Below are 23,209 nucleotides of genomic sequence, written 5' to 3' on the forward strand. Positions count from 1 at the left end.
AGATCTGCCCTAAAATCTGCTGGGCAAAAGAAGGGACGGACCAAACGCTACTTCCAAACTCCACAGTGGTTTCAAATAAACCTAATGTCAGAGCATCAGCCAGAGCCACAGCTTCATACCAGCCTCCCAGCATCTCCAAGAAAGCCCCTGCAGCAGCCCTCCACCCCCAGCCATGTCCCATAGATGTCCCTGGGGGCCCAGGCAAGGCCTCGGGGAAGCTGGCAGGCACCAGCCCTGCCCATTGCTCTCTGAAGCTCTGCTCAGGCAGTGCTGTGCAGTGGCACGTGTGGCTGTCAGGCTGATTCCCTTCTCCTGGCTGATGTTGGAGCCAGCACTCATGGATGCCGTTTGTTCAGTGAATCTCACACCTTGCCCAGGGAAGCCATGCAAAGCAAGAAGGTGTCTTCATGCTAGAGGCCTCACCGGGGTGTGTGGCAACTGGAGAAGCCCAGGCCCACAGCAAGGCAGTGAGGGACCGGCTGGGGGCTAGAGGCAGCTCTAGGGACGTGCACCCAATGATGCAGTACCTGGAAGCTCTGCGGGGTTGGGGTGGCAAAGAGGTCCCGTGCGGAGCAAAGTCTGGAGCGGCTGCACAGAAGAACAAGCCAGGTGAGCAGGTGTCTTCATCTACACGGACCTGAGCAAGCCTCCACCAAGGGAAGCAACAGAAACCCTGGCAAATAATGGCTCCTTGCCCTGGGAACGAGCAAATCCCCAACAGTGCCTGTTTGGGGCACTGGAGACTGAAGGTTTCTGACATTTTGCAAAAGCAGAATGCCAAGAGATGCAGGTTTCCCCCAGAAATCACCCCATGAGCTGGCATTTTCCACCCCAGGGCCCAACAAGGGGCAAGAGAGAAGAACACGCCACAGATACCTCTTCACAGGGCTGAAGACAATGCCCGAGACCTCCACCTCAGACACATCATAGAAATCTTCTTCCTCCTCTTCCTCATCAGTCTCCAGGCCTTTCACCAGCTTCCTGCCCAGTGCAGCAGCTCTCCTGTCCAGTTCACTTGCTCTCAGCACCTCGGCTGCCCTGCAAACCCTCCACCACGTCACGTGCCGCATGGTCAGCCCTGACGAACGGACTGTGCCCTCCCCTCCACCTGGGACGGTGAGCTGATAAACTCAAGTGGGGCTACTTACTCCAGCTCCTCAAATCCAGGATTGCAGATTATTAACTCCGAACTGTAAGAAAACCAGATGCTTTGCTGAAAAAAACAAGCGTGTTGCGGCTGTTCACTAGTGCATCTAAGTAACAGTGCCCCAGCCATGCTCCTGTTTGGTTCTTGGCAGGGACATGAGCATCCTCCTAAGCGATGCATTTCCACTGTCCACCCTCTGTGCCTGCTCCTTTGCCTCTAGCACTCCAGAAGCGACGCTCCCCACACCTTGCTGCTGTCTGTCATCCTGTCCGCCCAGACACCTGCATCTCCCCTGGCTTTGGGCACCACCTGTACGCAGGGTGCCTGGGGCTGCTACGGTCTAAAGCCACACTCTCTGCAACTTTGCAACCACAATGTCTTGCTCCCATCAGCCAGGAAGGCTGCAGAAATGCTGTCAAGTCTGAAAGGACTCCCAGGGTGCAGTGGGTTGTTGCAGTCATGGGATCTTTGTGAAGACAAGGTATGTCCTTTCCAAGAACCCTGCTCACTTATTGCTGCTGTAGAGCAGAGATGCATCAGCCTGGTCAAAGGTGGAGAGCAAATGAGGCTGGATTGCATCCCAAAGGCTGCCACTGGCAAAGGCAGCTGTACAAACTGTCTGGAAATTTGCTGCTCCCAGGATTTCAGTACCTGTCTTTCATCTGACAGACAAAGTCCTCTTCAACCCAGGTCCCAGCTGAGCCATCTGGAGGCTGGTAGCGCAAATCCAACTCAATGTAGATCTACAAACAGAAAATGAAACTGCCTGAGAGCTTGGCAGCCACAAAACAACTGCAGAAAAGGGGAACGGGACTGTCAAGTAAAAAAGAAAAAGTGAGATTCTGGTGGAAAGAAGGGGGTCACAACCCCACAAGAAGTCTATTTATACCAGACTCTCCTTGTCTGCCTCCATCAACAAGCTAGAGTTAACCAAACTCCCTCCCCTGCAGCTTCCCAAATTCCAGGATTCACTGAATAAAAGCTGGCTCAAGTTTCCAAATCTAAAATATACCATAGAGAGGCCCAAGAGCCATCTTGGGGCACTTTTGACAAGGAAAGTGGGGAGACCCTGTAGCAGAGCAAACTAACGTGCAGGGGTTTGGAGCGGTCTCTCTGTGGGAGGCATGAGACCCCTGGCAGAGCATCCCCAGTGTCCTGCCTGTGCCCCCTCCCAGCTTCTTGTGAAAATTAACTCTATCCCAGCCAAAATCCAGGACTTTATCCACCCCTTATTCCATAGCATCTACGTCATGCCCAGATCCTACACTTTCCAATTAATCACCACCACTCTTCCTGTCTTTGATATATATATGTATGTACATATACAGGGAGATATCATTCCCATTTAGTCTACGGGCCATCCCTCTAAAATGTCCGTTGAGTTCATTTAGTCCATGACTTTGGGCTCCATCTGTCACGACAGTCTCTCAGGGCAGGAGCGATGGTGCGTGCTGTTGGATTGTTGTGGCTGCATCCGGAGCTCATGGCTGCCGTATCTGACAGGGCCTGTGCCAACGGTCTGCAGGTTGAAGATGTCGATTTCAAGGAGGCTGCTGGGTGCCAGTTGCTGAAGTCAGTTCTAGTCCCATCATCGTGGCACTTGGTTTTGTCAAAGTTCTTCCTTCATTAATTTGGGTGATGCTTACTGTGATACCACTGATAAGGCCTATAGCAATTGTAGTAGTGATGACATACAATGGCAGGGTTATTTAGCAATTAACATCATACAATTTAATTTATTGGCTATTCTCACCCAAAATCAACAGCCCTTGAAGTACACATCAGATTTCCCCATCCTTCTGCATTACCCACCAAGTGCACCCAGGTCCTTGAGCAAAAGCAATCCCACAAATGGGTTTGCCTTTGTCCGAAGCAGGAATAACCCAAACTGTCTTCCCTAACATATTCTTCATGCGCACTATGAAGACTTTATCCCTTTCTGCAGCACATGGAAGTTTTGATTGTGCAGGGCCAGCTCGATTGGCCTTGTGTTAACTAACCAGGTGGCCTTTGCTAAATGTGTGTCCCAACGTTTCAGGATCCCACCACCCACTGTCTCAGGGTAGTCTTTAGCAATCCATTGTATCATTCAATTTTCCCAGAGGCTGGTGCATGATAGGGGATGTGATATACCCACTCAATGCCATGCTCTTTGGCCCAGGTGTCTATGAGATTGTTTTGGAAATGAGTCCCGTTGTCTGACTCAATTCTTTCTGGGGTGCCATGTCACCACAGAACTTGCTTTTCAAGGCCCAGGATAGTGTTCAGGGCAGCGGCATGGGGCATGGGAGATGTTTTCAGCCATCCTGTGGTTTCTTCCACCGTTCTAAGTACGGAGCACTTGCCTTGGTTTGTGGGAGTGTGATGTAATCAGTCTGCCAGGCCTCCCCATATCTATATTTCAGTCCATATCTATATTTCCCTCCATACGAGAGAGGCTTTAACCGCTTGACTTGCATAACTGCAGCACATGTTTCATATTCATGGATAACCTGTGTGATACTGTCCATGGTCAAGTCCACCCCTCAATTATGAGCCCATCTCTATGTTGCATCTCTTCCTTGATGGTCTGAGGTGTCATGGGCCCACCGAGCTATAAAAACTTCATCCTTATGTTGCCAGTCCAGATCTACCTGAGCCACTTCAATCTTAGCTGCCTGATCCACTGCTAGTTGTTCTGATGTTCATCAGTGGTTTGACTCTTGGGTACGTGGGCATCTACATGACATACCTGTACAACCAGCTTCTCTAGCCGGGCAGCAATATCTTGCCACAATGGGGCAGCCCAGATGGGTTTGCCTCTACGCTACCAGTTGCTCCGCTTCCACTGCTGTAACCACCCGCGCAGGGCATTGGCCACCATCCATGAGTCAGTAGAGAGGTAGAGCATTGGCCGCTTTTCTCGTTCAGCAATGTCTAAAGCCAGCTGGATGGGGTGGCTTTCACTTCTGCCAACTGACTTGATTCACCTTCTGTAACTCGCCGTGTAGGACTCCATACAGCAGCCTTCCACCTCCGATGCTTTCCCACAATATGACAGGACCCATTAGTGAACAGGGCATACTGCTTCTCATTTTCTGGCAGTTTATTATATGATGGGGCCTCTTCAGCACACGTCACCTTCTCCTCTGGCAATATTCCAAAATCTTTGCCTTCTGGCCAGTCCATAATCACTTCCAGAATTCCTGGGCGACTGGGGTTTCCTATTCGAGCCCGCTGTGTGATCAGTGTGACCCACTTACTCCACATAGCATCAGCTGCATGGTGTGTAGAAGGAGCCCTCTCTTTGAACATCCAGCCCAGCACTGGTAGTTGGGGTGCCAGGAGGAGCTGTACTTCAGTACCAACCCCTTCTGAAGCAGCTCAAACCCCTTCACAGGCTGCCAATATCTCTTTTTCAGTCAGAATGTAGCGGCCCTCAGATCCTCTGTATCCCCGACTCCAAAACCCCAGGGGTTGGCCTCAGGTCTCCCCCGGTGCTTTCTGCCAGAGACTCCAGGTAGGGCCATTCTCCCCAGCTGCGGTGTACAGCACATTTTTAACATCTGGTCCTGCCCGGACTGGCCCAAGGGCAACTGCATGAACTTTTTCCTGTTTAATTTGTTCAAAAGCTTGTTGGTGCTCAGGACCTCATTTGAAATTGTTCTTCTTCCAGGTCACCTGATACAGAGGGCTTACGATCAGACTGTAATCTGGAATGTGCACCTTCCAAAAACCCACAACACCTAAGAAAGTTTGTGTTTCCTTTATGATGGTCGGTGGAGGTATAGCTGCTATTTTGTTGATTACATCCATTGGGATCTGACGACACCCATCTTGCCATTTTATTCCTAAAAACTGGATGTCCTGTGCACGTCCCTTGACCTTACTTCATTTTATGGTGAAACTGGCTTTCAGAAGGATTTAGACTATTTTCTTCCCTTTCTCAAAAGCTTCCTCCGCTGTGTTGCCCCATACAATGATGTCGTCAATGTATTGCAGGTGTTCCAGAGCTTCACCCTGTTCCAGTGCAGTCTGGATCAGACCATGGCAAATGGTGGGGCTGTTTTTCCACCCCTGGGGCAGTCGATTCCAGGTGTACTGGACACCCCTCCAAGCGAAAGCAAACCGTGGCCTGCACTCTGCTGCCAAAGGGATCGAGAAAAATGTATTAGCTATATCAATTGTGGCGTACCACTGTGCTGCCTTTGACTCCAGTTCATATTGAAGTTCCAGCATATCTGGCACGGCAGCACTCATCGGCGGTGTGACTTCATTCAGGCCACGATAGTCTACTGTCAGCCTCCACTCTCCATTGGACTTCCGCACTGGCCATATGGGACTGTTAAAGGGTGAGCGGGTTCTGCTGACCACTCCCTGACCCTCCAGTTGACGAATCAGCTTATGGATGGGAACCAGGGAGTCTCGGTTGGTGCGGTATTGCCGCCGGTGCACAGTTACGGTAGCAATTGGCACCTGTTGTTCTTCAACCCTCAGCAACCCCACAACAGAAGGGTCCTCTGAGAGACTGGGCGAAGCAGACAACTGTTCAGTTCCCTCTGTCTCCAAGGCAGCTGTACCAAAAGCCCACCGGTACCCTTTTGGGTCCTTGAAATACCCTCTCCAGAGGTAGTCTATACCCAGGATGCATGGAGCCTCCAGGCCAGTCACAATGAGGTGCTTTTCCCAGTTAGACTCACTTCAGCCTCCAGTAGAGTCAGCTGCTGGGATCCCCTGTCACTCCAGAAATACCGATGGCTTCTGCCCCTTCATGGCTTGATGGCATTAGGGTACACTGTGCACCAGTGTTGAGGGATATCAGTTGTTTAATGTAAAAAGTTTTAATTATAATAAATTACTTAGGATTACAACATGGTGTGATTCATGCTGTTTGCTTAGCTTCACTTAGCATGAGTAGCTAGATTTGCTGAAGCCTTTAGGCCACGATAGAGTTATTTTTCTTAGTAATATTCTTAGTAGCTGGTACAGTGCTGTGTTTAGTCTTTTAGAATGGGAAAGTGTTTTGATATCACACTGATATTTTAGTAGTGTTTTTCCCAAGTCTGGGACTCCAGTTCTCCATGTTCTGCCAGCGAGTGCAGGTACACAAGGAGTGTAAACCAGAAGACAAGGAGGCTCAAACCCTCAGCTGAAACTGCAAGTCAACAAGATAAGAGCCTGCCTGCCTGGACACAGAAAAAGAATCCAAACAGATATTAGAAGACCCCAGAACAAAAACCACCAGGATGCGTGGACAGTGCATGAAGGGCACGTGAAGGATGGGTGTATGGGTCCCAAGTGTATAATTGCCCTGGGATTTCTTTGTTCTGAGTCCCTCTCTTTGGAGGCACCCAGCCCAGGCTCTTCTTGCTGCTGCACCTGTCAATTACATTAACTATTTTATAAAATCCAACACCCAAGACTCTGCTGCAGGACACCTAGGGTCGAGCCTGAAGAAGGAGGAAGCACACCCAAGAATAAGTGTGAGAGAGAGAGTGTGTGTGTGTGTGTGTGTGTGTGAGAGAGAGAGAGAGAGAGAGAGAATGCTCAGGCAGCAGCTTCTCCTTTAACCCACTAGAGCCTTGTACTCCTGTGGGTCTGATGTGCCAGGCCATCGGATCCACACAGTCCAATAAACCCGGTTGTCCCCGTCCTCCACCTGGAGGCAGGGCCCCTCTAAGCCTGCTCATCGCATTCGTTACTCACTTCTTGTAAAAATGTCTTAGAAATCCCTTCCGGAGGGACATAAGTAAGACCAGCCCTTCTACTCTGTCTAGGGAACTGCTCACTGGAGACTGGAGCGGCATTTTTCCTGGAAGAATCCCCTTTTGTGATTGTGTTTGGTAGATAGTGGCCAGGGCCCAGCACAGCACAGTAAGTTGTGCCTCCTTGGAATAGCCACAGCATTTTCCTTTCAAATATTCTATCACTTCATCAGGGTCCTGCAGTTGTTCAGGAGTGAAGTTCCAAACCACTGGGGGTGAGAAGGTCTCTAGATATGTGCCCATACTCTCCCACATGCCATGCCACCCCAATTAGGTGGTGCACCCAGGCAGATTTCTGGGTAGTATTCTTAAAACAATTTTTTGTAACTCTAAACAATACTTGAAATGCATTCAGGAGACCTAGCAATAGGAACATGCTGGCTTGAACATCCCAAGGGTATTCAGAATTCTCAAAAGCTGCTGTGAACAGCCTGAAGGGAAAAGGGGAGGTGAAAGAGCCGGGGAAACTATCCTCCCCTGTCTTCCCCATAGATTGGGTGTGATTGTTCATCAATTCCAAGAGATGTCATCTGAGGTACAGGCATGACAGCAAGGCCCCATACAAATACCAGCTTAACCTCATGACCATTGATGTTATCATAAGTTGATATCACACAGTAGAGCAAAATGAGAATCCAGACCCCTGTCCCAGAGGTGATAAACAGCACCGCAGGGAATACTTAGAGCAGGGTTTACATACCACAGCCATGTGACCAAACAAAATGCCATTGTGACCAGCGACTATTTAGCTAATATAATAAATGCCTATAACAACTTTGTTATAACACGCTCTGGTCAGGTCTGTCCTTATCTGAACCCTTCCTGCCCCATGCTGGGCACCAAAAAAGACTGTCATGGTTCAGTCCCAGCCAGCAGCTGAGCACCATGTGGTCGCTCACTCAGTCCTCCCTCCGATGGGATGGGAGGAGAATTGGAAGAAAAAGGTAAAACTCATGGTTTGGGGTAAGGAGAGTTTACTGGGGCAGCAAAGGAAAAGGAAAGTAACAACAACAGCACTTAAAAAGGAATAGACAAAGCCGTGATACACAATGCAATGTGCTCACCACCCAGAAACTGATGCCCAGCCAGTCCCCGAGCAGCAACTCCTCCCCGGTCAGCTTCACCCTTTATATAATAAGCATGACATTATATGGTATGGAATACCCCTTTGGTTAGTTTGGGTCAGCTGTCCTGGGTGTGTCCCCTCCCAGCCTCTTGTGAAAATTAACTCTATCCTAGCAGAAAACCAGGACACCCAGGCATGACAGCCTGGTTTAAAACACCACAGAAGCCATAAGCACACCCAGAGCCTGCATCACAAGAGACATCGACTCAGCGCTGGTGATGAAGAAGGACGGACAGAAAGTATGGGGCACATTGGGTATCGGCACAGCCAGCACAGGTCTGAAAACACTTGTCCTTCAGGTGACCAGCCTGAGCTCAAACCAACACAAACGCAAAAGAATTTCCCAGCAGAGGCCAAAATCGCAGCCGTGGAGGAGGTCACTTCTCAGTAGGCTGAGGGGGATGTACAAATGGGCTTCTGAGCTCAGTCCCTGGAAAACACGTGTTTCTGGGCAGAGAAATAGAGCCCAAGAAAGCAGTGGTACAGTGGCTGGGAAGGGCAGCAGCAAAGGCTGGATGAATGCAGAAGCCTGAGATAAAGCTGGGTGAATAACTGAGGCTCTCGAAAAAACCCTTCAAACCACCAAGAGAAAAAAGGGGTGCAAATAACCCAGAGAAGAACAGGATTTGGAACAGCAGGAAGGCCTTTGTTCCCACTTTGCTAAAGGAGCAGCAGTTGAAACAGCCTCTCTCCCTTGGGGATGTGTCTCTTCCCAGCTGAGCTGAAGGAGAGGATCTTGGGCTGCTCTTGGATGGGCATCCAGTCTTGCCTACCCCGTTTCCATCCCCCACAGCCCTTGTGCAGCCAAGGCTGCACTATCAAAAACTGACCTGGCAAAAATTAATGGGGTTGGTTTTTGGTTGGAGGGTCTCACCAGCACGAGTGCTGCTGTTAACACAGGGGAAGAGGCAGCCAGGGGCAAAGGGTTGAACTGCAGAGCAGCTCTAACCTTACAGCAGCGTAAGTGCCCCTAGCTCAGTCCCCTCAAACCATTGCCAGCGTGGAGCGCTGCCAAAGGGTCCCTGCCCCTTTGCTGCCACAAACGTTTACACAGTGAGCTGCATTGGAATAAAAATCATCCTGGAAATGTTATTTCCACCTGGACCTGCTTCCTGATCCAGCCAGCTCAGCAACACAGGAAAGCTGTGACTGTGCCACTCAGGCTTGTGGTCTGGTGGCCACAAAGCCGCATCCCATGTGCCGCTGCGGGACTGAGTCAGATTGTCCATGGGAAGGGCAAACAGGGGCACAGGACATCACAGGGCTGTCTGCCTCTGCTTCCTGGCCCTGCCCGCAGCGCTGGCACCGAGCCCTGGTTGTCCAGCACTTGCTGAACCATGCCAGCACACTCAGGAAACAGTTCGGTTTTGGGTCACGTTCATTTTCCACTGGCACAAAGGGTCCAGTGAGCCCTGACGCCAGGGCAGGAGGGGAGTGGGACGTACGGCGCAGAGCAGATGGGCAGGCAGGTGTCAGAGCCACTCACTCTGCCCCAGACCATCACTAAGCCATCTGGTTAGCACTGGTGTTTAACCCAAAAGCTCACTGAGGGTCCCGAGGCACACTGCCACCTTCAGCCTTACCCTGTCAGCTCCCCTCTGCTTCACACCCTGCAGCAGCCCATGCCCATGCACAGTGTGGTGCAGGAAACAGATGAAATATCACCTCCTACATCCATCATCCAGAACTGGGGAGGCTTTACTAAGCCTTCCTCTTGTTCATCCAGGCCCTTAGCAGGTCTCTGAGGCCCCCAGCCCAGCCCAGGCACTTCTGGATGCTCCTAGAACCACTTGATGGGTGTGAAATGGCTTTACCCCTGCACAGAGAGGGCACAAACACTGCAGCGCTCCCAGGTTCAAAGCAGCACCTTGGAGTCCCCCTCAGCCCCAAATCCACCTGGGAAGAGCCACACAAGGTTTCCCACAAAGCCGCCCATGGAGGACTTACACCAGTGACTCTGTGGTTCCTGTCAACGAGGGCCTCCCGGAGAATCAGCCTCCCGGACATCATCAGGTGCTGAAGGCTAAGAACAAGGGTACCGAGAAGCCTGGAACAAAACCAGAAGCTGCAGCAATACTGCATGTAGCACCAGTACCTACATCCTGGGGGAAGAGAGCACCAGGATCTCCATTCTCCTGCTCACAGCCTCTCCGAGCTGTGGTGAAGGCAGCGAACTGCTGCAGCGCTTTCCACAGGGAGTCTGGCAGCCGAAATACCCAAGAGGCACTGACCCTGCACCTGGTCATGCCTCCACCCCAGTCATGCCAAAATTTATCTACTCCAAAGGGGCTTCTCCCTGGGAAGGGTCATCTGGCTCCCTGCAAGCGGCAGTAACGTGTGCAGGGCTGCATTCAGCCGCTCCTAACCCCACCGTGTGTTACTGCTGTCTGGAGCCTGTTTGTACATTGGCCTCTGTCTCCCTGTGGCAGCTCTGCCGGCAGCTGAGCTAAGCCCTGTGTGAAGCAGATCTTCCTGCTGCCTGTGGAAGCCACCATCAGAGCATTTCACTGCCTGCCCAGGACTGAGACAGGAAGAATCATTCCCCAGTCACCACCATTTCAGCTGCGAGCTGTGTATCCCCTCTCACCTTCCTCTTCTCTGAGACACAGAGTCTGTCTCGTCTCCTACCCCTGAGGAAGGAGTCTCTCTGCTCATCCCCCTCCTCTCCAGCTTTTCCAGCTCGGTGCTGCTGGCACAGAAAGGCTGCACATGCAGAAGTCCAGAGACCACAGATTGATACAAATTATTCCCTTCTGTCCTTCCACGCTCTCTATTTTTTATCATCCCAGTGTGTTGACCAACTGCTTTCAAACTGTAATGTCTGTCACCTGCCATTCCTCTGCTCCCCAGCAGCGGAGGTGTGTGGACAGATGCTGCCAGTGCCAGTCCAGCCATTTCCCATTGGACTTCTTTGCCTAGTGCCATTAGGTCCTGGTAATTTGTTACTGTTTTATTTATTTGTCCTATAGCTGTTTCTATTGACATTTCAGTTGGAGACAATTCCTCTGATCCAGCTACCATAAGGAAAGCATTCAGTAAACAGTGACATGAAGTTCAGCTACATTTTCTGCTCTGGCTTTAAGTGTTTTGCCTGTGCTATACTCATTTGTTTCCTCCACACCCTCTCTGGCAGACTTGCGAAGTGATGGCTTTGAAAAGGTTTGTATTATTAGCTGCCTCTAGACAGTTGTTCCTGTTGATTTTCCTTCAGTTCTTACATTTTGCTTATCAGAGCTGGCACCCTTCCCCGCATCCTCATCTTTCACACGTCATGGAAGGTGCCGCTGCTCCCTTGCTTCCTCCACCACCACTACTCATTCTGTCACCTGTACTCTTGGGTTTCCCTGAAGCATTTTACAACTGCTGGAATAGCTGCTGAGTTCACAGTATTGTGTCTGTGACAGCTAGAAGCATTTTAAATTCTGGCTGATCCTTTAAATTTAAATTGTTGTCTTTTTTAAAGGCTAAACCATACTACCACGGGCTCAGGGCTTTTCCCAGCTGATAGGCATGTTGAACTTGGGTGCAGCATGGTCATGGTCACCATGTGGATCTACAGGGTGAGAGCAGGTCCCCACTCAGCTACAAGTCCTGCCCTTGTAGCTCTACTTTTTAGGGCGCTATTTTACCTTTGTCCCACCCAGGGGTCCGATCTGGATCCTTAGGTAGTCTTCATTACTGCTAGCACAACTAAATCATTCCCTTTATTTACCTTAATATATACAGCACTGCTGCCCAGCAGAACAACCAGCTCTTCTATAACTTGTATCCTGCTCATCTGCCTTCCATCAAGTTTCCACTAAACATTTTGTACTCCCAGTAGAAAATCTAAAGCCCAGCATGTCTCTTCCCCCACCTCTGCTGGTCACCCCAACAACCAAAGGACCTACCTGTCACTGAAAACCTTGCTGCAGTTGTAAACCTTAACAGACAGCATCTCTCCCACAACGAGCTTCCCGTAGTGGGGCCAATGAAAGAGCTACAAACAAACAGAGCAAGAAGAGATGACAATTCATTCCCAGACACACTTTCCCATGTTTGGTGGTTGGTTGGTCTCTGCAAGGTGACCGAACCAAGGAGCATGACACAAAGCTGCTGCAGGGGAAGGTACTTTTTCCTGATGGCCATGGCAGACCCTGCAGCTAAGAACAGAGCAAGGAACGGGGAGGGGGGGGGAGCCAGAGCCCCTCGGGACCACAGAGCCACAGGTCAGCTGCCAAAGAAGCCAGACCATCATAGCCCTGGAAAGAGGAGGACGCTTCTGCACGCTGAGGTCCCTGAGATGGCAGGCTGTGGGGTGAGACAGGCATGGGAAGGTGCAGAGGCGCTCAGGGAGAAGCAATCACCCGGGGCTGGGAGCCATCGGGCTCCAGCACATCGCAAAGCTGCACTCCGAGGCCGCGATTCACCTGACCCCGAGGTGGCCGGCTGCCTTGCGGCTGGCGAGAGGGCAGGGCCCGTCCTGCCGCCGGTCCTTCCCTCCCTCCCGCAGGCGGCAGCGGGGCAGCTCGGTACGGCCGGGTTCTGACGGGCTTCGGGGCCGTGACGGGCAAGACGGGCGCCAGGAGGAACGCTTCCCGGCCCCCAGCCTGTCCCTGCTCCCCCGCCACCGCTCCCGCCCCACGAGGCACCGACCGAGACGCTGCCGCGTCCAATCCCCGGCCCACGGACGACGCCTGCGGAGGAGCCCCGGAGCCCCGCACACCCCGCCGGTTCGCCCTCACCTCCCCGAAGACGGCCTCCGGGCCGCAGCGGATCTTCCTCGTCTTCTGGGTGAAGCCTCGGGAAGGACAGGGGATGCGTGAGGTGCCGGCGGGGCAGCGCGGCCCGCACCGGCCCTGCCCGCCCGCCGCGGGACGGCAGTCCCCGTCCCTCCCTCCACCCCACCCGGCGCCCACCTCGGAAGCTGAGCTGCACCTGCCGCTCGCCGCTGCCCGGCAGCCGGGAGAGGCGCCGGACGCCGACGCTGAGCGCCATGGAGCCGGTGGCGGGCAGCGCTGCCCCGCTCGGCCCCGGTCCGCCCGGAGTGACTCAGCCCCGGCTCGCCCGGCCGGTTCGGCCGCCCGCTCCCCGCCCCTGGCGCCCCACGGGCCTGGCGGACACGGGGGGGGGGGGGAAGGCAGCCCCGGCTGCTCCGCCTTCCTCAGCCCTGGGGCACCGCGCTGGCTGTGGGCAGGGGATGGTCCCAGGCGGGCGGAGGGCAGCTCTTCGCGGCTGTCGGCCCTAGGCCCTGCCGCGGCCACACCCCGACGGCATCGGCCAGAGCCGGGAGCGCAGCGATGGGCACTCTGCCTGCCCAGGGCCGGCGAGGAAGGAGAAGAGAAAATGCCCCAGCGGAGCCATGACGCAGCCTCGCTTCAGGGCAAGCCTGACGCCCTGGGGGGACAGGGGCTTCCAAAGCCGGGACTAGGGGGGAGACTGGCGAGGACAGGAGCACAGCTCTGCTCTTTCCCAGCCCTGTGGCTTCTCCAGCACAAAATCACAGCTTCCGTGGTTAAAACCTTACAAAGCAAACAGAGGGAGGGTGGGGAAGGGAAGGCAGCTGAGCTGCCTCCTCTGACAAGCAAGGTTTGGCCTGATGCCAGGAACCCATGCTGGGAGGGGCAGCCCCCGCTCACCTCACACCTGTCCCACACTGGAGCACGGTAACACGAGGGACCAGAGGAGCTAAGCTGGTGTAGGTGGGACACCAGAGGACCTCCTGGGCACAGAGGCTGCAGCCCAGGTACTAGCTCTCAGCAGGACAGACACAGGCACCGAAATCCACGGATGACAGGGTAGGAGCTGCAGCTGCTCCGCAGGGGCCAGCACCGGCCCCTCACAGCCAGGAGGGTGCAGGAGGCAGACCTGGGGCATGCCATGCTAGGAGCCAGCTGCGCTCACCTTTGCACTCACTGGCTTGGCCTGATCCAGCTCATCTCACCTGCACGAGAACTGGTAAATGAGAGATGCTGGAGCCCTTCCAGATCACAGATTTAGGCCAGATTAAAGCAGTCATACAGTCATGAGCTCAGCAGGGTTTGGAAAGCATTTCTTCCTCCTCCTGGGGGTCTGGCTGTCCCGGCTGTCCTCAACACCCAGCACCAAACACCAGCATCCACACACACAGTACAGGGTGCCATGCAGCAGACCAGGGTGGCTAAACCAGCTCTGCAAACAGCAAGGAGTGAATCATGCCTGTGCAATGCCACACTGCTTCGAAGCAAGCCCTGCAGTTATTCCCCTTATCTCCCTCTTACACAAGAGCTTCCTGGAGCACTCACGAAGCAGCGCCGGTGGCACTGCTAACAAGCCGCAGAGGGGAGGATGCCACTTCACAGTGCAGCGACAAACCTTAGCAGGCCGGCAGCATTCAGCACCACTTTTGTGAACCCAAATGAGAGAGCCAATCCGTTTAGGGCACCACAGAAAGCTCAGTGTGCTGACCCCACACCCAGTCATGGCTGCAAGGGGGCTAGGGGTGCAATTTAGGCTGTTTAATGAGACATTCAGACCACCGAAGTGTGCTGCTGATGGGTGGATCAAGTATTTGCTCAAAGCTGATCAAAAGCCATCATCTCCCAGTGGAGTTTGTGTGGCTTCCTTGAACACCTGGAGCAGACCCCTCGCTTGCTTCCACCTGAAGATGGTGCCTCAGTTTTGGTGAAACAGTCCCTGGGGGAATCAAACATTTTAGACCCCAAGCAGGGCCCTTAGCCTGACAAGCTGCCTGGGCAAAGAAGGGGGACGGAGCAATCCCTCTCATAGAGGAGGGAGCCATCAGGTGGCGTGGCACGGCATAGTCTGGCATGAAACATCACCACTATTTATTGCCAGGTGGGAACGCTCCCACATGCAATAGCTTTTGATTTATACAAAGCCCTGAGGCTGAAATACCTTTGGGGATCACAGGTACAAGGTGTTTGGCTCAATCTTGGCCAAGGCCAGGGTAAAGAGACTTCTGGGGTATTCCTCGTGCTTACCGTGGAGAAAAAGTGAGAGTGCGATTGGGATGACGGAGAGCATGCACCAGCACTGGGCGACAACAGCATGTTCTCCCGAGGAGGAAAACCTGAGCTCAAACCTGAGCTCTCATCTACCTAAAGCAACAACCATGCTGTAAATCCGCATTCCAGCTACACCCAGGGCGGTACAAGGCACGAGGAGAGGTACCTCCCAGCCTCTCCCCAAAGCGCCCAGCAGGCGTCTTCACTGCCTCCAAAACCAGGAGCCCTGGGGAGTCAACAATGAGAGAAAACAGTCAAAACTCTGCTGTCCCAGTTCAGCAGCTTCCCAGCTTGACCCCCCCTGGGCCCACATCCGTGCAGCTCTTGTTCTCAGGTGACAACCACGGGACTCGTGCCCCTTTGCTCATTCAATCTCAGCCACTTACCAGTGGGTGAACAGCATCTCCTCCACATTCTGCTGTGCCCCCACAGGGGGGAAAACTTCCTCTGACCTGCCTCTACCGTGTCTTGGCCTCTTCCTCCCCAAAACAGGGTAGGTGTCTCCTACCATCTATGAGTCCAGCACCTGGAGACACCTCAGCTAGCTGCAGACAGCGACTCCACTCCGCATAGCCAGGGCAGAGAGATGGAGGATTTGCTCTCTTGAGTGGGAACTGGCAGAGGTTTAAAAAGGAGAGGTAAAATGGGTTTCCCACTACGCATGCTGCCATCTCAGAGCTCATCTTCTGCCCCCGCAAGGCTGGAACGTCCCAACGTGCTTCTGACATCTTGCCAAAGAAACCATTCACTGAAGCAAAGCACTACACACTGCTACCAGTATTCCCTGGTCCAAACAGGGCATTGGTGAGCCTTCAAAACTACTGCTGGAAACACCCTTTAAAGAACACTTTATGAAAAAGAAAAAAAAAAGATACACTCACATACACAAAACAACAACCTTAGGTTTGCTTGTATGTGTAACACAGGGATGGAGAGCTCTGCCTACAGGTTGTAAGCAGCTGAAAACATCAGTAGAGGATGCTCTCAACCACAGTGCAGCTTCTCAGAGAGGACTTGGCAGTTTTCCTCCCTCTCTCCCACACTTCTAACACATTTTAGTTTAGGCAGCCACTCAAGAAGAGAGGTTGTTTGGTTTCCTTCAAGAATCTAAGCAAGTGCAAGAAAATTGGGTGCTGCAGGCTAGATGATGGGAGTATTTCAGGAGAGACAGCCCAGCTGTCTCTAGAGGAAGCTGTCTGCTGCCTGTGAAACAGGGGAGAACACATCGTGGTCAAAACTAGGTTTGAATAAAAAAAACTTGCACAAATTCATCTTTGCTCAGCAGTGGTCCTAGACCCATGGCCCTTCAAACACAAGCTGTGGGCTAGTTTGGTGGCAGACACCATCCAGAACAACCAGTCTACTTGAGGATCTGGATTCAAACCCAGGTTCTGCTTTCACACAGGTTTGTAACCTACCGGTGTCACCGCCTGAGTCACCAGGGCAGTCTTCCAATGCACTCTCACCATTTCCTGGTTTACCTGGTAGAACCAACAAGTTCTTTCATAATTTCACAGTAAACAAACTGCTGATCTTACTGCAGGATACACATTCAGCAGTCTTAGCGATTAACAGGTAACAGAACTGATGACGATGGACAACTTGTTCTGCTTTTGCAAATGATCCCATTCAATGTAGGCTAACTCAGATGCTGCATCACCACCAGGCTAGTACTATAGCAAAGACCTTCCATAAACCAAAACATCCACATTGCTGGAAAGCAAAAGGCAAAGCCTAGGAAGGGAATAAGAGCCCAGACAAGTTAGGGTAAATCAAAGCAGATTATTTATTTATGAAACTGAAAGTGATGACCACTTGTAGTGCAATGACAAGCCCAAGTTTCTTTATCTCTATTTTTAAATGAACTATCAACTCTGGTCCCTCACAACAATTGTGCTTTGCTATCACGTGCCTACAGTCCCCAGACCATGTAACACACACTTCACATTGAGGTCAGGGAAGCATCTCCTTGAAGTTCCACAGATAGTTACTGATTCATTTCATAACTTCTGTGACACAAAGAAATCGCTCAAAGCTTCTTAATTTCAATGTTTCCAGTTGCTGAATTTTCAAAGTCACCTTAATGTGACTCATTAATCCACCCCCCCCAATTAACTAATGATTAATCCTCATTAATCGTCCCATAAATAAGCAAAGTGCAGTGTTCTTAAATTGCAACAATGGCTCCAAGCAAGAGGCCATCACAGAAGCAATTTTTGCTAATAGAAAAACGTGATTAAAAAAAAAAGATTGCAAAGTATGGTCACTGAAATTTAAAAATAAACCTCTACATATAAAAATATACTGGCACTTTATGAAGGCACAACGGGAACTACCTCAGGCATCCAACCAACAGACTTTGGTACCAACCAGTACAGAAGGGTCCCCATTCCCAAGGCAGCTTGATTGAAGGAAAAAACTTACCAAGGAACACGCTATATCACAGTAAACACAACTGCAACGCTTCTCTCCCAGGCTCAGCATTGAAGCAGTGCTCCCTGAGCAGCTCTGTGCGTGTGCCCACACCAACACCAAGCAGCGGATGGGCCGTGTCAAGCAATGATGCATGGTATCACGTGTCACTGCCACAAGGTGGAAAACCAACCAGGTCTATTTTGCTGTGACAAAAACTGCCAGCAGTTGTGTTTTTTCCATATTTACATTTCTTCCGATTAGGAACAGGAAAGATCAAAGACACAGAGCACAAGCAGGTAAGAGAATTAGTGTCAACGGTACAACCTCAAGGCACCAAACACCCACAGTGTGCAAGGGAGAGTGTGGGTGCAGACAGCTCTCTTCACCCCAGCGATATGGGTGGCCAGGGTCAGGCTCCAATCTACATCATCTTTATTTCCGGCGGTTTCACAGGCGGCCATCCCTGCCATTTGTAGTACGCCACCACCTGCTTGGGCACTTCAGCCAGAACCATCTGGGAAAGAGCTTCCCGGGGAGCCTGCAAGGAGAACAGGGAGAATAAATTAGAAATATTGCCAAGAAAGGATTTATCAGCCCAGTGATAAACTCTTACAGAATCCAGAGTGCAGCCCCCTACCTGAGACATCTCACTCCCCATTTCAAGAGTTCTTGCTGCAGTTTTAGGAGCAATTCCAGTCAGTCTCAGAAAATCCCTTGTTCCCACCTGTGCACTGCTCGCACCTCAAGCCCAGGTTCACACAGCCTTTACATGGCCCTGATCTGGGTGGGAAACTGCCCCAGCCACTACCAATTTCTCTTATTTTGGGTTTTCATTTGACTCCACTCTTCAAACCCAAATCACTGTGCAATGTGGATGAATGCTGGTGCCAACATTGGAAGTAGGGAGGAGCTGGAGAATGACAGGACTGCTTTCAACAGCAGTGAAGACTTATCTCAGCTTAAATCACTCATGGGACTCAACATCAGAGACTGACAATATGATCTCAGTTCCTTGCCTAAATATTTTCATTCCAGGAGAGAAAACATCTCCTTTAACTCTGCAATAGCCAAGAGATAGTATACTAAATCAATGACACAACAAGAGCTTTTTAAGAAAAGCTGCGACAAGGCACACAGCGTCAAACACAGAAGCAAACATCTCAACTCTCCATGGGAACAAGCAGCTTGGACAGCACTCTGAGCATGCAGCTTGCTGCCTTGCCTAGACCCATGCTCATTTTTCAGATGAAATAACTGCATATATACTGGGACCAGGACTCTTCTGAAGTTAAAGGCAACTTACATTTTTGAACTGTCGGAAAGGCACGAATTGGACGATGTCTCGTGCAGCTGGCTCTCCGGTTGGGGACTTCAGGACACCGTTGTCTCCATCAAGGAACTCCATAGCTCTGAAATCAGCTTCACCAACTCCAACAATAATGATGGACATGGGCAGCTTAGAGGCATTAACAATTGCTTGCCTAGTTTGGTCCAGATCAGTGATCTCTCCATCTGTGATGATCAGCAAGATAAAATATTGCTGAAAAACATTAGAAAGCACCCAGTTAGGGAGGTTCAACACCAAAGCTCCCATCACTGAAGGCAAATGGAGCAATTTCTTACTCTAAGAAAGAGATCAGATGGTACTGTGGAAAAGACAAAACCAAAACATTCAGGAAACTTATGTTTATTCCCATGCACTAACACCCTTCATTGTGCGCTTCAGATTTTCCCTGTACTAGAAAAAAAAAAAAAAGAGAGGCTTAAATTCAATTTATAAAGAACAATTACATCAACTGGCAGAAAGTACCAGAGATGAGCATAGTACTACTAAATCAACAAAGCTGCACACAAAATTCACTGATGGATGCTGCTTTACTCACTGACCTCTCAAAAAGGCTGAAGTTTAATATTTAATATCCCTGGAGTGTAACCCAAAAAGCTTTCTTTTTTAGTTACCAATAATTTAAATTATAAGCATTAGAAATCTCAAAATACAGCAGTGACAGGTGTCATGACACAAAGACACTCTAGAGATAACAAGAGGGGAAGAATACAGGAGCTTTTCTAGAAAGAAAAAATACACCAAACCAACACATTAGGAAAGTGTTTAATATTTCCTTCCTTTTCCAGAGGCCAGGGTTTAGTACCTGGGTCTGAAATGACCAACCACGGCTTTATAGCAGCTATCTACCAACTTAAAATGAAAAAAAAAAAAAAGAGACACCCAATGAAAAGAAAACTGACTTTCCATTTCCAAAATCCAGTTAGTATAAGTGTTACTATGGTTGTACCCCATTACCGACAGATTCTTTATTTAAATAGTTATTCATCTGCAAGAAAAAATAGAGATATTTAACATATAAAGAGAAATAAGAAGATTCCCCCAAGTATTGGGAAGAATAAAAAATACCCTCAGAAATGTAAGAAATGGATCTCCCTAGACCAAGCACCTCAGTGTGGGAAACGGATTCCACACACATAAACATAAGTAGAACCAAAAATACTGACACAGCGAGACCATAAAGCAAGAACCAGAGAGTATATCAAAATTCCTTCTGACTGGTCTGTCAAAATGGAATCAGTTAAGTCTATCAGGAATATGAGTCCTTCATCCTTAAGCAAAAGGAATGAAGTTTAAAGAAATGGACTTAAATTTTAACAGCAGCCATGGCCATGCAAGCACACAAAAGAGAGATGTGGCACAACTGTAGGGTAGCACAGAAGCTCTGCAATGCAATTAGCACACTGATTTAAGAGTTCTCAGTCTCCTTCATTAATTTGGCCCTCTAGATATCCTGATTCTGATTGCCACCGCAGTGGGACAGACAGTCGAGCCCTCTGATATTTGTCTTGGAGGTGGTCTTTTGTGTACGTTCTTGAGAGTAAAACTGTGCGGAATAAAATCTATAGGGCCCCTTTATACTGAATGCATTCCCTACAGGTGATGGAGCCTGGCAAGAGAGGTTAGAGTGAGGCAGCTGCTGACAGAGTCCAACTGGTCTAAAAGCCAACACAGCACCCCTGTATACTTCAATAGTAAATACAATGCCAGCAAACCATGAAAAAGAGAAATAAATATCACTTGAGGAATGGAAACTAGCATCAATGTCTGCCAAGTGCAGGTTCATATCAGTATGTACCAAGAGAGGACCGGTGTCCTCTCCATAGGCTGGTAGGAGAGAACCAGACTTGGGATCCTAAGGCAGGAAGACAACATCACTTTACCATTCCATTCTATCCCATCATGAATATGGAAAACAGAAACTTCAACCCAACGCAGACCCACAGGAAAGGACATGCACTCACTGAGGCGGTTCCTTGTTGTGCCGAGTGTGCTGCAAACCTTGCCACGTGGTTTATAATGGGAGAGAAATTGGTTGGCCCATAGAGTCGGATGTGAGGAAGGATCTGGCGGTAGGCATCCACTATTCCTTGGATCCCTGTAACACAAGGAAGGCAAGCGGCCAGAAGAGCCTCATGACTCCTCCAGAAATTTTAAGTACTACTAAATAGTAGAGCAAACAAATAATAACTCTCACATAGCTGTGAACTCCTAAAGGACAAATAAGCAGCAGGATAACAGCAGATATAATACAAAGCATGGGGCTGAAACCAGTGAACATCTGCAGAGACAGGATTTGCAGATTTATCCCCCATTCTACATTCTTCACATTACTCTTCATGCCTCTAACATCACAAAGCTCATGGAAGTCACGGGAAAAATAGCCCAGTGAACACATGCCAATGACTACCTTTACCTTGTTCTTTCTACCTTGTCATCCAATTTGCCCTGTTAATTGCTTATAGTCTATTTAGACATCAAGGTCAAAAGCTCTCTGGAACAGTAACTTTTTATATATCATTGCGTGAAAGTTAGACAAAGATCCCTGATTCAGGATTCAAACATTTCTGTAACAGAAACAGCAATCCCTAAGGTTTTTTCTATGCACGAAGCTTTTCTCAGGTTAACTAGACAAATTTATTTTAAAAGTCTGGTTTTAAATGGTGCATATTCTTCTGTGGATCCATCCAAACTGGCCTATTCCTGACTAGTATCAATGTACCTTCATTTGCCGCTGCTGCTTGCATTGTCCACCATGCCAGCTTTAGTGTGGTAACTACTGCACAGGGACCCTTAAAGGGCAAAGACACAGATCCCAGTGAGGCAGACAATGCTGAACTGACGAAGGAAATGCTTGGATTTTAACATGAATCTCAGATTCGATTTTTTGTTGGCCTTAGACCAGAGAGGAAAAACTGAACTGAGTTTAAAAAGCTTGTTCAAGAACAATTCTGTCACTGCATGCTGAGAGAGTTCTTAGTCCTAAAAGGTCATAATCCAGTTTAGAGAGCAGCCACTAAAAAAAGCTGAAACAATCTCCACTAGAGAAGATGGTTGTAAAGAAAATAAGCTTTTATGACAACCCTTTAAAGGATAACATTCAAACATATACACATTGCTGATGAAGTAACCATGGTCTCTAACAGCCTTAGTGGACAGTCGCTCTGGAAGCATGACCAGCACAGGCACATTGCTGGTCCCAATCCACTGCCACCTATAACATACCAGCAGTAACCAGGCTGCAGCAACAACAGCTTCAGCACAGACTCACAATCAAGTTAAACCTAGATCTGTTCACTGGAGCTTACACAGATCGCACAGAAGTCTGCATCAACACGCACATACTCTTGTTAGCATCCAGGGGAGAGTAAATCTGGTTTGCTGCATGTTTTGGTGCTGCATCTGTTTTTCACAGGTTTTGAAAGAAACACACCACTTCAAACATCGGTCCCTCTCAGAGAAATGTTAATAAAGAGGTGTCCTCACCTTGACAATAAGGGTTGCTGGGATTGAAGTTCAAAGCAAACTCATGAGACACCTAGGAGAGGGGACATTACAAACCATTAGGGAATGTAGATGCAGACAGAGCAACTGCCCAGTGTTGTGAAGGCCCTACCTGCCAGCTAGGAGGAACCTGAGCTCCAAACCCAAACGCAGGAAACAGCTTGTCCCTGGAGAGAAAGGGCAACAACAAGAAATGAGAAAGAGCAGTTCTTTAGTAACTCACTATTCTGTTTCATTCCCAGAGAGCAGCTGGAGACCAAGGTTCAATTCCTGCCACAAGGAATGCAGACGCCATCTAGCTCCCCACAGCCAGCCACCAGTTGACCAAGGGTTGCAGGCTTGGGCTTAACAATTTCAGAATTACTTTCAGCACAGCACCCCACAGGACTCTCAGGAGCTTTTGAAGTAGCAAGAGAAAAGCCAACCCAACCACAGCCTGGCTAAAGGACAGAGCTGACAAATGTGTTCCCATTGAATCAAACAGGGCATTCACGTTTGAAATGCACCACCAGCAACGAGGGATTAGTGACCAGCTAAAGCAGCATTACCCAGGGCCACAGAAGGGCAGACCTGGAGGGACAAATCATGCAAATATGCCAAATTACAAAGGGCTGCCACTGCCCTCCCTGGCAGTGACAGAAGCAGGAGGAAGCAGTAGCAGCTCCTGAAAGGATCTCCCGAGGAAAGGCAGCACCTCAGTCACACAAACGTTACAGCTCTGGAACAAGCTATTAGCCTTGAGCACTGACACTGCTGTGACACATTTTTGATGCAGTGGCTAGATCAGTTAAGATCATCACATACGTGTCATAATCCTGGACTACACTTCCCACACTCCAGATGGCAATCAGGTACTCATTTATCCCGTCTGGGCTGATGTAGTGAAGAGAATCTGGTGACCTGGGATCTCCGTTGGAGCCAGTGAAGTCTACACCCACCTAA

At 50.0% G+C, this 23,209-nt stretch overlaps 2 protein-coding genes across 11 annotated transcripts in view; both read right to left on the reverse strand.

Annotated features, from left to right (window-relative positions):
- The window catches only part of LOC104639950 (fer-1-like protein 4), a 47,722-nt gene extending 34,658 nt beyond the window's left edge, over window positions 1–13,064 (reverse strand). For both annotated transcript variants that reach the window (XM_075768793.1, XM_075768792.1), the window contains exons 1-8: window positions 12,916–13,064; window positions 12,742–12,797; window positions 11,908–11,996; window positions 9,965–10,064; window positions 1,799–1,890; window positions 1,149–1,190; window positions 877–1,038; window positions 528–588 (exon numbers count right to left, since the gene is read on the reverse strand). In XM_075768793.1, the coding sequence (XP_075624908.1) occupies window positions 528–588; window positions 877–1,038; window positions 1,149–1,190; window positions 1,799–1,890; window positions 9,965–10,064; window positions 11,908–11,996; window positions 12,742–12,797; window positions 12,916–12,994 (681 nt within the window). In that variant the 5' untranslated portion in view covers window positions 12,995–13,064. The remainder of the gene's footprint in view (window positions 1–527; window positions 589–876; window positions 1,039–1,148; window positions 1,191–1,798; window positions 1,891–9,964; window positions 10,065–11,907; window positions 11,997–12,741; window positions 12,798–12,915) is intronic.
- A 3,707-nt stretch (window positions 13,065–16,771) lies between these two features.
- Window positions 16,772–23,209, reverse strand: part of CPNE1 (copine 1) — a 45,272-nt gene continuing 38,834 nt past the window's right edge. For 5 of the 9 annotated variants that reach the window (XM_075769129.1, XM_075769130.1, XM_075769135.1 and 2 more), the window contains 6 exons: window positions 23,072–23,205; window positions 22,380–22,434; window positions 22,250–22,301; window positions 20,728–20,882; window positions 18,722–18,958; window positions 16,772–17,956 (listed from right to left, as the gene is read on the reverse strand). In XM_075769129.1, the coding sequence (XP_075625244.1) occupies window positions 17,840–17,956; window positions 18,722–18,958; window positions 20,728–20,882; window positions 22,250–22,301; window positions 22,380–22,434; window positions 23,072–23,205 (750 nt within the window). In that variant the 3' untranslated portion in view covers window positions 16,772–17,839. The remainder of the gene's footprint in view (window positions 17,957–18,721; window positions 18,959–20,727; window positions 20,883–22,249; window positions 22,302–22,379; window positions 22,435–23,071; window positions 23,206–23,209) is intronic. The other 4 variants (XM_075769136.1, XM_075769134.1, XM_075769132.1 and 1 more) reach the window with 1 other exon arrangement.

The sequence above is a fragment of the Balearica regulorum genome, chromosome 16 (genome assembly GCF_011004875.1).
Source record: "Balearica regulorum gibbericeps isolate bBalReg1 chromosome 16, bBalReg1.pri, whole genome shotgun sequence".
Classification (NCBI taxonomy): Eukaryota; Metazoa; Chordata; class Aves; order Gruiformes; family Gruidae; genus Balearica; species Balearica regulorum.